Genomic DNA, 12,465 nt, shown 5'->3' on the forward strand with positions numbered 1-12,465 from the left:
ATAAGTATTTATTAAGTGTCTTCTATGTTAAGCTTATAAAATAGAGAGTTTATACAACTTATAAAGTAAATAGTTTTCATAAATACCGGTTGCGGAGTATTGCAGAAACCAATTCTCCTCTGTGCAGATGATCCATCTCCTCTTACAGCTGAATAGACCTATTCAGGAAGAAAAGAAATCAAAATTCATTCTGAAAATCAGTATCAAGACTTTTCACAATAGTGTTGTTTTTAAAAATTATGAAAGTTTTATGACATATATCCATGTATCTAGTGTCCATAATACACCTTGTGAAAATTACAGAATTGAATCATTTTACAAAGTTCAATAGTCAGAATATATTGAAAACATGGTGAGTCATTAAATAGTATTGATAATATTATTGATAATTTCATGTGAAGTCATTAGCTAACAAGTATCCATAGACAGTCAACACAAACTTAAATTCCTCTATATGTGTTGACTATCTATGGACACTTGATTCAGTAGGCTTGAGAAGTCTGTGGGAAGTTAGTTAAGACAAAAGAAATGAAAAGTATAGGGTTGGGGCAAGCATTTGCTATACAAAGACAGCACCAATTCCCATGTTAATGTAGGGACTAAGAGTCTGAGAAGCCCATAAAGTTTTTACAAAGGGTTGCACAAAATACGGGCCAGAAATTTAGAACATCTTGAAATCTTAAGCATCAAACACCAGGTAGAACTTTTGTTTTTCTTGAAAAGAATGGAACTGGTTTCATGGTTGTCCTGTTTTAGTAAACTGAACTATACCAGTGTCTGTTTCTTTTAGGAAGCAAATGTATATTTTACCTTCGTGTTCCTTGTTAATAAAATCAAGCTATCACATTAGAAGGATAAGAATGTGTTACATGCAATTTTGTTTGTAAAAGTGTCTGCTATGAAGATTTACAGAAAAAATAATTAAGGAGTGGGAGATGGGTCCTTCATCTGTCCCTAGCTCTCTTCCAGTTTATTTTTTAAGAAACAGGAGAAAAAGAAAAATGTGCTCTGCTAGACATTTTTTATATAAATTTGAAAAAGGAAATAAATATATCAAAACTATATAGCATGAATGCTTATGTTCACATCATGTTTTCTGCTTATAAGCACATTGTTGCAAGTAATCAAGGACCTTAAATGAAATTAAAAATTTGAGGCATCTCAAAGTTAAATAACTTTGGATTTTCCCTTTCCTTAAAAAGCTTTAAATGATAAGAGAATTTTGAGATGTTGTAAGGCTTATATTTTGTTCAGGCTCTATGGTGTGTTTTTAAAGGAGAGATGATAAAACATTAAAATACCAAATGCTACTAGGAATGCAGAAGAATGAGATGAGCAATAAAGCCCTGCTTTACTAATTAAATGAGGCATCAAATATAATATAATGCCCTGAAGCTAAGCATTCAAACTTATTTAGAATCCTTACTGTCATTTGGATGTGTCCCACTCTGAAAGCACTATGTTGGAAAACTTGACTCCTAATGTGGCAGTGCTGGAGGGTGTTTGGATTTGTTAGACATTTGGATCATGGAGACAACAGCCTTATTAATGATCATTTTGTGGAGTGGGCTCCTTATAAAAGGATATGTCTGACTTGTTTGTTTTTAAAATTGGTTGCATGGGAGGCCATGGCATGGTATACAGACAGAGATCAGAGGTCAACTTGTGGGAGTCAGTGCTCTCCTACCCTGTAGTATCCATGATTGAACTCAGGTCACACAAGTTGGCAACAAGCACCTTTATCTGCTGGGCTATCTCACCAGCTTTTGGCCTGCTTTCATATGCTTGTACTCGCTCTTTCTCTCTCTTTTCCTTTTCATCATCTCCCACAGGATGATAAAGCAAGAAGACCCTAGCACCTTGATTTTGAACTTCTATTCTACAGAACAGTAAGGAATATTACTGTATGAATTAACCCTCTCCGGGATTTTGTTATAACAGCTCAAAGTTTGTGATCTAGGAAAAAATATGAGGACAAGCCATGAAAGGTAAAAGATGATGTCATACCACAAAAGAGGCAGACAGCTCCAGAATTACACAAAGTCAAATGCACTAAGGACAGAACAGATCTGGAGCAGCACAGCAGGACAAGTGGGTCCCCACACATCAAAGCAGAAAAGAGGTTTATTTGCTAAGCTAGACAAAGCTGGGTCGTGGTCTAGCCAGAATGTACCAGCCCTTTCTTAAAAACAATTAACACACCCATTGTCAGTCAAGTAAGATATACTCAACATCAGTGGACAGCACAGCTCATTTGGATGGCAGTCTTAGTGACTTTCCGCTATCGAGCTTGGTATGTATGCCAGGGTCGCCTAACACACCAAATAGAGATAGATTGCAATCAAGATATATGTAAGTTGTATCCATTTAGGCCCTTGCAACAGTGTGATTCAGCCCTTCTCTAACCAACACCCCTGCTTCATATTAACAGCACCTCTAGCACACAAAGATCTGTGTCTTGGGTTGCCATTAAAATTTAAGAGCAGACTCTTCCATTTCCTAAGGAGCAGGGCTTAGCATGGAACTCCAGCCACTTACCATAAAGGCTTTCAATAAACAACCCGTGTTTTAAATCACATGATACATTCTTGCTTCTCACAGACCAAGTCTGGAGATACTAGAATTTCCATAAGAAGAATTAGTTTGTTTTCCTCATAGGAGAGAAGGGGAATTCATTTAAGTTGTAACTTACTTTGTTCAAAATAGTTTTAACCACCTCCATGCTTCTACTGTGTTCTCCCTAACTTGATTTTTTTATTTGCTTTTTATAAGTGAATGGAATTAGGAAGGAATAAACACATGCAATCAAATTCACATAGGATTTAACTAAAGCCAGGTTTTAAAAAAACATAGAATTAGCCGGGCGTTGGTGGCGCACGCCTTTAATCCCAGCACTCAGGAGGCAGAGGCAGGCGGATCTCTGTGAGTTCGAGGCCAGCCTGGGCTACCAAGTGAGCTCCAGGAAAGGCGCAAAGCTACACAGAGAAACCCTGTCTTGAAAAAACCAAAAAAAAAAAAAAAAAAAAAAAAAAAAAAAAAAAAAAAAAAAAAAAAAACATAGAATTAAATATGTATATATTCATATAAAATTTCTACATTTATACTATTAAATAGATGTATCAAATACACACACATATACACATATATACACACATACACACACACACACACACACACACACATATATATATATATATATATATATTATATGGGATAGAAGGTAGATTTAGAAATAAACAGACTAGATAAGAAACCACTTCCATAGTCAAAGCATGAAATAATAGCACACTGAAGTGCTCTGTGGACAGCCAGAGAGATCAAAGTTTTTTCTTTGTTTTGTTTGTACCTAAAGAGGACAGAGAAGAGGGAAAAATAATGAGACAACAAAAACAGTACTGAATATTGATAGAATTATGTAATAGAAGCATACCTAAACAATTAAGTGGTGGGCAACATGATGAGATTGAAATTATTGCTCAAGAATCTGTTTTCCTTAAAAAGTCCAAATGACAATGAAACAGGAAAACAGGCTAGTGAGGGAATCAGAAAAATAGGCAGGGAAGAAACGAAGGGAATTTAATCTAAAAGTTGAAGAAAAGTGATCCAATATTATTCAACAATTTTAAGTTCTGCTGAAAGTAAGAAACAGTTACTTGTTTTGACAATGAGGTGTGCGTTTTTCAACGTATTATTCTCAGAATCAGTAGGGGAGAATTCACATTACAATGGTTGAAAAATGAAACATATATGAACAGATTCAAGAGAATTATGTAAGGACTGGTCCCACAAATGAATATAGGAAAAGGTGAGTGAGAAAAATTAAAACCCACTCCACAAGACAGAACCCGTGCCTGATACTGCTTGGGTAGCCAAAAACCTGAGACTATATAGGTCAGGGAACTAGACGAAAACCAAATACTACTATCCTGCTAAAGGATCAGCAATAAAATGCCTCCTAACAGCATTCCGCTGTACTCCTAGATCAGTGCCTCGTTCAGTCTTCATCAGAAAAGCTTCCTTTTGCAGTAGATGGGAACTAACACAGAGACCCTCAACTGCCCAATGTACACAGAGTGAGTCTTTGGAACACTCAATCCTAAGTGGTATGTTCATAAATCTCTCCCCTCAAGGCTCTGGGAGCTATGCAGAAAAGTGGAAAGTGGAAAGATTGTAAAAGCCAGAGGGGATTGATGACTCCAAGGAAGCCATGTCTTCCAGATGCAACAAGACTGACACACACATGAACTCACGGAGACTATGGCAGCATTCACAAGGCCTGCACAGGTTCAATCCAAACAAGGCTGCAGTGTTGAGAGGGGGAAGACAGCTCCCATCCCTAACCAAAAAGCTATCTTTAATTGACGACTGCTTGCAAAAGAAAAAAATTAGTTTCTCCAATGGAGAAAGAGGGAAAATGTACCCTTCATTCAAAGGCTTGATGAAGGTGTCTTTTTAGTTACAGTGCTTGTCTGGCTAGATTTTTTGTCATTTTTTAAAATTTATTTTTATTTTATTTTATTTTTGAGGTTATAATTTAATTACAACGTTTCTGCCTTCCCTTTCCTCCCTTCAAACTCTTCCATATACCTTTCTCTGCTCTCCTTCAAATTAATGGCAAAAATGTAGCCAGACAAGCACTGTAACTAAAAAGACACACTTCAGCTGGTAATGTTGGTGTATGCCTATAATCCTGGCACCCAGAAAACAAAAATCTTGAGTTTGAGGTCAGTCTGAGCCACATTATGAGACCATGTCTCAACCTTCATCAGCCCTTTGAATGAAGAAAAGCGAAAAAAAGCCACACTTCTCATTGCCTGTGACAACCTAATGAATAAAAAGGGAAATTAATCACTACTCAGAGAGCACACCTGACAAAGACCTAATTGTAGTTTGCCTTTAAAATATTCTACTTACCTCACTAGAAATAAAGCTGACAAAGCTGTGCCTCATAGTTGAGATATCTTGTATAAGTCAAGCAATTTTGCCATAAGCATTTCAGTAACTCACAAATCTAATGTTTCAAGAACCTATCATATTGTTAGGAAGTATTTCAAATAGATTCTTATGACTTTACATTTAATTAAAAACCACCATATCACTCTATCCATGCCTGCACAAGAACCAATAGCTTTAAAAATAATGAGATTTGAGATATCCCAAATTAATTTCATATCACATAAGGTAAACCTTATTTAGGAATTAAATTGGTGTTATATGAAAGAAGTTTTGGAAGTTTCTATAATAGTCTAGCTTAATTTAAAATTGTGATAAGTCCTGTTATAAGAAAAGAATACTGACAGAACTGGTAGGAAACACTCAGCACCACAAAATCGAAAAATTACAAAATTAAGCAAAATTGAATTTAACTGCATTCCTCTAACTCAAGTTAAATATAGTAGCATCACCGCAAATATGACATTATCTTGAAATCATGAATCTGAAGTTTAATCATCAGAAATGTGTACTTTGAGGTTTATTAAATGAAAGGGTACATTTTCTCTCTTTTTTTCTTATATTGAAATGGATTTTTGATACAGTATATACTGATTACAGTTTCCCCTCCCCCACTCCTCCTACCTCCTCCTCACCTCTCTCACACCCATATCCACTCCCTTTCTGTCTCTTATTAGAAAACATGAGGTTTCTAAGGGATAATAATAAAATAAGATACAATAAGATTTCTCAAAAACAAAACAAATATGACAAAACAACCAAATAAGGAAAAGAGCCAAAGAAAAAGCATAAGAAATACATATAAATGCTGTGGATATATATCGCTCTATATAAATAAAACAATGATGGCCAGTGACCAGACAGGAAGTATAGGCGAGACAAGGAGAGAGGAGAATTGGGGAAACAGGAAGGAGGGGGAGACACTGCAGCCACCGCCAGGACAAGGAACATGTAAAGACGCCGGGAAGCCACCAGCCATGTGGTAAGGTATAGATTTATAGAAATGGGTTAATTTAAGATAAAAGAACAGTTAGCAAGAAGCCTGCCATGGCCATACAGTTTATAAGTAATATAAGCGTCTGAGTGATATTTTATACTTGGATTGTGGGACTGCGGGGCTTGGTTGAACCTGGAGAGAAGCTCTCCAGCAACATATAAATGCAGAGATATATACATTTGTTCACATACATAGGAATCCCATAGAAACCCAATACCAGAAGCCATGTATGCACACAAAGTATATATTTTTAAAATGTTATAGAAAGGATGGGGGATGTATTCCAGAGTTACATCACTGTCTATCATACACGAAGCACTGGGTTCTCTCTATAGTATCTCAAGAAAAGTTACAGAATTATCATTTAAGCTCATAGCTCCCTCCTACCTGCGGCATGGAAGACCTATATGCCAACTATTGCAGTAGGTAGTCACTTCTTTTTCATAGTAAATCTGCACTTGATCACCCAAGTGGTATATTTCCATATATTCACCCCCTTCTAAACTATGTAACATTATAAACTAGGACAGTCACGCTATCCTAACTGTTTCATCTAAATTGATAATGCATCACTGAAGTAAGTGATCAGCTTGCCTGGGTTCCCACTGACATCTGTTGAACCAAAACTGTAGGTCTGAAAAATCTACTGGTGACTATAATCAAGTAGGACTGTCCATAACCATTTTCATCATGGAGTTGATCTGTTTTTTTATGACATTCATTTTTATGTAGCACTAGACTTGGAAAGAGGTGCTTGGGCTATATAGTTCAAATCCTCTTTCCTCTCACTGTAAGTTTAGGGATGTTTCAATGATGACTGTCAACATCATTGAATTTCCCGGGTTTAGAAAAGTACAGTAACAACTGTTTCTAGATCCAACCTCCCACTTGAATGAACAGATTTCTATGATCCATCTGATTCTTGCTGTCTTTGGTGGAATGATGGAATGAAATTTCTCTTCTCAAGAAACTCAGCAGTCACTGAGGCAACATGTCCATGTTAGCACCATGTAGGCACTACCATCTTGCTGGCCATTACATGCCATATACCTTTAGTCACAGTGCTTTTTTTAGTAGCATCACCCTTTTCTTCTCAACAAGGTCCCTCATGGTTTCTAATCTTGTCACTCATAATATATTTAGGACTTCCTTGGGCTTTTCTGTTGTCTTATGACATCATTTGTCATTACTGCAACTGGCCATTTTTATTGATAATTATATTGCACTCCTATTAAGAAAATTCTCTATTATTTTCAAATGGTTGTTGATCTATTATTAAAAGGGCTAAATTTCCTTTAACAAATGTCTATTAGTGTGAAATGCCAGGCACAGCTGACTTGATGGCTTGCAATTTCACACTGATACTTTTGCTTGCCTACCATGTCTCACTTTGAATCAAACTCACTTCTGCTAATCACCAAACTTGAACCTCTTCCTGATTACTCTAATTAAGAAACTGAAAAATGAAAAAGAGTATACATATCCCCTAATCCCTTCCTCCCTCTTACTCTTGGAAGTTAGTAATTTGTTTCCACTGACTCCTGCTACACAGTCTTACAAGAAAAAACTAAGAGGGACAAAATATAAATAACAACAGGAAATTTTCTCTTGTGCATCAGAAGCCCCTAGAGACATGTTAAATACAGATTGCTGCACACAGTTCCTCATTCATTTAGGATGGAATGAGCCCAGAGGTCCTGCATTTCTAACAAGTTCCCAAGGCTGCTGCTGCACAATCATGGATGACAGTCTAAGACCTAATGATTTACAGCTAACACAATACTTCTTATGCACTGGGTAGACAGATTATCTGAAAATCTGGCATAGTTAAAGAGGCTCACTGTAAGAATGCTGATCCTATAAAGAAAATGACTGCTTTTATTCCACTAATGTCATAAAAAAATTACTCATAAGTATCAAAATTTGTAAAACACATGAAGAAAGCTCCCAAATAGATGTTGGAATATATCTAGTTTTAAAGCTTTACTGAAGTACATAAAAGAATAAAGGACCTGAGAAAATGAATTCTCACATAACATATCCAGGACAGAAAGGCTCAAATTCATACAGAAGTGGTTTTGTCCTCAGTATAATTTCAGTTGAATTATTTAGAAGAATTGGGAGAATTCAATTAGATATCCCCATAGCTTTTGGTCCCCAGTTGGTGCAACTGTTTGTAGAGGATTAGGAGGTGTGGCCTCGTTGAAGGAAGTGTCACTAGAGGGAAGCTTTGAGAGCTCAGGCATGCACACCATTTCTTGTTCACTTCCTCTGCCTTGGCCTTGCAGTTGTGAGCCCTCAGCTTTGGCTCTCAACATTTAGTTCCTGCCACCTGCTGCCTCCAATACACGGTCATGGACTCTAACCTTCTGGAACCATAAGCCCAAATCAACTCTTTCTTCTCTAAGTTGCCTTGGTCATGGTATCTTATTTCAAAAATAGAAAAGTAACAAATACAGAGGGAATAGGTATTTTGAAGGTTGAATCTATAGATTGGGGGAAATCAACAGGTGAAAATCTTCCCAACTGCTATTAAAATGCACAAAAAAATAAAAATAACATCTCTACCATGTAGGACTAGTATGAGATCAGACAAATATCTTCATAAAATATATAAAATATACAGATTATTTATTAGCTATATCATGAATGTGGCAGTTGAAATCAGTTTGGGATAAATCTGAATATTTCACAAAAACAAAACATAAAACAGTTTATAAGGCTAGGGTAATCCCAGGGGATTATAAGTAAGGGGATCATTAGTTGGAAGTCTTCCTAGGACAAATAGTGAGTTCAAGACCTTCTCAACATGACTTTATTTATTTCAACCCCATCCCAGGCTACTCCCCTTCAAAAAGAAAGAGTGGTTGGGAAAATGGCTACAGGCAGTTCATATCCTATCTGTACCACACATATGCATAGATTAAGAATCTGAATACTACTAAGGCCCACAGCAACTGTATTAGAGGCCAGAGTAGTCCTAGGGATCCCGGAGAATACACTGCCCACCACCGGCTAAACCCCTTTAAGCCAGCCCAACAACACCAGACTTCACCCCTACCCCTGGGCCCCATATTCTAGCCTTCTACTTTGGAAGAAGTTTTCAGGTTTACCAGAGGTCACGCAGGATCTAGGAAATCCAGCTAAAACACTGCCCACCACCAGCTAACACTCCTTAAAATCCACCCAATAACCCTAGACTGTACCCCCTCCCCTGGGCTCCATACTAGGGCTCACAGCCCCGGCAGCTTTATGGGAGTTCAGGTTGGTCCTAGGAACCCCAGGTAGGAGCTGGTGGGGTAGCTTAGTGGTAGGTACAGTACTTGTCCAGCATGCGCTAGGTCCTGGGTTCAATCACCACAAAAATACCTAAGAAAGTGATAATTGTAAAAGCATCCCATATTTGTGAACTGGAAGACTTAATGGTAAGGTGGAAATGTTCCCTGTAGTCTTAACATGATGCAGATCTGTAGTAGAATATTATTTTGAGGTGTGTTACTTTTGTTTATGTTGCATTTGTTTAACTCTGTGAAGCTGTGTTACTGTGCCTGTGTAAAACACCTGATGGTTTAATAAAGAACAGACCAGTAGCAAGGCAGGAGAAAGGATAGGCGGGGATGGCAGGCAGAGAGTATAAACAAAAGGAGAAATCTGGGAAGAGGGATATATGATCTAGGAGCCAGAAAAGGAGGAGGACTCCAGGGGCCAGCCACCCAGCTACTGAGCAAGCCGTGGAGTAAGAGTAAGATTTACAGAAATAAGAGAACTGGAAAAGCCCAGAGGCAAAAGGTAGAGAGGATAAGTTAAGGAAAGTTGGCTAGAAACCAAGCCAAGCTAAGGCCAGGCATTCATAAGTAAGAATAAGCTCCTGTGTGTGGTTTATTTGGGATTTGGGTGGTGCCCCCCCCAAAAAAGAGACAAAAGCAAACAACAACACAGATCAGAATCCCAAATGAATTCTTAGCAGAAATTGATCATTATAAAATTCATATAGAAATTCTCAAAACATACATATAACTATAAGGCAGCACAGCATTAACTGTACTGAATGAAAATTCTTAATCTTTACAAGTTGCTCTATACGTAGCTTCTCTTTGTTTAAATACCTTGTGAAGTTTCTTTCTCTGATTAGAAGTTGGCTGAAACATTTATTCAATTAACTTCATATTCAAGGGAACATGGCAATATATCTTAGAGCAGTGCTTCTCAATCTGTGGGTTGCAACCCTTTGGGACTGAGTGACCCTTTGACAGGGGTGTCCTAAGACCATTGGAAAACACAGCCACTCTGCTACTCAGACTGTTTTCACAGTCAGGAAGCAGAGCACGGTTATCTGTATTCAGATGACCTTCTCCCTTTTCTTCAGTCTGGGACCCAAGTCTACAAAATGGTGCCACACACTAGTAAATGGCTCTATCTGTTCAACTAATCTAATCTAAATAATCTCTCACAGGCATGCCCAAAGGCTTGTCTCCTAAGTAATTCTAGATCTTACTTAGCAAGTTGACATGTTGACCACTATATGAAGAATACAGATTGCTGACCAGTATATTAAGAAATACTCAAAGTCACCAATTAGCAGGGAAATGCAAATTAAAACCACAGTGAGGTATCACTTCCCAGCAGTAGGATAACAAGTATCAGAAGAAGAAAAAGAAGATGCAAGTTAACAAGTGTCAAGAAGGATGTGCAGAAAAGAGAACCCATTCCGTAGGAATGTAAATTATGACAGTCCTTATGGAAAACCAGATGGGTATTCCGGTCACCTAGGTATGTATCTGAGAGAAAGCAAATCAGTGTTCTAAAGAGAAGGCACCTGCATTCACCTGTTTATTGTAGCACCACTCACAAAACTGGAACTTACTCTACAAGAGCACTTCACATCTTCAACTTCAATGGGGCTCAAAAGCTAGATTCGTAATCATATCTACCATTTCCTTCATACTATAATCAAATCATTGTATTTTTTATTATACTTATACAAGCAGCTTATAATGTCTATGAATTTTATTTCTGGTTAATTAAATGAAGCACTACAAAATGCCTAATAGAAAGAAGCTGAGGCCTAACAGATTAAAAGCCATATATGGGGACTTACAGAGTCCTGAAACAGGAGGCTACAGAGAAAGAACACGAATCTGGTCAAGTGGAAAAGGGAAATGTTTTTAATTAGTGGTCCTCTGACTAAACAGCAAAAAGAAACCTGAGCCCAGAAATTAGAAGTCAAGAAATTAAATTAAAGAAAAAATGGAGAAGTGGTTTATTTTTATTTTTTAATTAATTTATTTATTCATTCATTTATTTTTTTCCGAGACAGGGTTTCTCTGTGTAGCTTTGCCCCTTTCCTGAACTCGCTTTGTAGACCAGGCTGGCCTTGAACTCAGAGAGATCCTCCTGCCTCTGCCTCCTGAGTGCTGGGATTAAAGGCCTGTGCCACCACCACCCAGTGAGAAGTGGTTTATAAGTAAACCAACAATCAACTGTGAATATGTAAAGTTGATTTGTGCAATGATTCTATGTCTAAGTACAAGCAGCCACAGCTTCAGATTTGAATAAAGGGTCTAAGATAGGAGATGAGAAGAAAGCCTAATTTGAATTTCAATTCCCAAAGTTTGTTAACAAGCCAGTTTTAACTTAGTAGTTCAATTTGTTATATAAAGTCTATGAACCACATAACATTGCTCAAAAGTCAGTGAGGGGCTGGAGAGGTGGCCCACCAGTTACAGCACATACTGCCCTTGCAGAGGACCCACATCTGGTTCTCAGCACCCTGTCTGGGCAGCTTACAACCACCTGTAACTCCAGCTCCAGATGATAGGTCCAATACTTTCCTCTGGCCTCTGTGGCACCTGCACTCATATACACATACCCACATACATATATACATAATTAAAATAAAATAAATCTTGTAAATATGTCAGAGAGAAAGACCACAATACTAAAGACCACTCTTGAAGAAACTTGTATCAGTAATAAGCCTCCATCTCTGCTTAGGAGTGCCAATGAGAAAAACATGAGAGCAACTGAAAAGAAATACAGGATAGCTCAACCCTTTGACTCTAAGTGGGAAGTCACTGCCCCTAAGTATCTTGGCCAGGGACTTAGGGTTACTTTCAATTGGGTACTTTTTGAAAAGAAACACTGAGAGCTATTTTGCCAAAACTCTGATATTTGATGCTTACATGTCATACTATAATTAGTTTATCTTTTGGAAATACAGCCTGTGAAGATACAGCAAATATGATTTTGTTTTCTCCTTTCTGACCTACCTTGAAAGGACTGCAACCTGAACTCTGGATTATCAAACTTACCTGCCATTCCCAGTCCTTATAGTTTAGAATTAGCAATTCTTGATAAGACATTAGTAAACTTCAATTCAACTCAAACAAGGTTAACCCATGAGACAGAGAGACATTCTATCCATGTGCAAAGCTGCCTGGAAGTCACCTGTGTCCTCAGTATGGGAGATCAGGCCATGGTGAGGCTGTTCTCTTTCTTAGCTACTTCCTTGAGGT

General features: G+C 37.7%; 1 protein-coding gene across 3 annotated transcripts in view; it reads right to left on the reverse strand.

The window, feature by feature from the left end:
• The window catches only part of Klhl13 (kelch like family member 13), a 158,040-nt gene that overhangs the window by 96,405 nt on the left and 49,170 nt on the right, over positions 1 to 12,465 (reverse strand). For all 3 annotated transcript variants that reach the window (XM_028887293.2, XM_028887287.2, XM_028887288.2), the window contains one exon: positions 87 to 158. In XM_028887293.2, the coding sequence (XP_028743126.1) occupies positions 87 to 136 (50 nt within the window). In that variant the 5' untranslated portion in view covers positions 137 to 158. The remainder of the gene's footprint in view (positions 1 to 86; positions 159 to 12,465) is intronic.

Source organism: Peromyscus leucopus, chromosome X (assembly GCF_004664715.2).
Source record: "Peromyscus leucopus breed LL Stock chromosome X, UCI_PerLeu_2.1, whole genome shotgun sequence".
Taxonomy (NCBI): Eukaryota; Metazoa; Chordata; class Mammalia; order Rodentia; family Cricetidae; genus Peromyscus; species Peromyscus leucopus.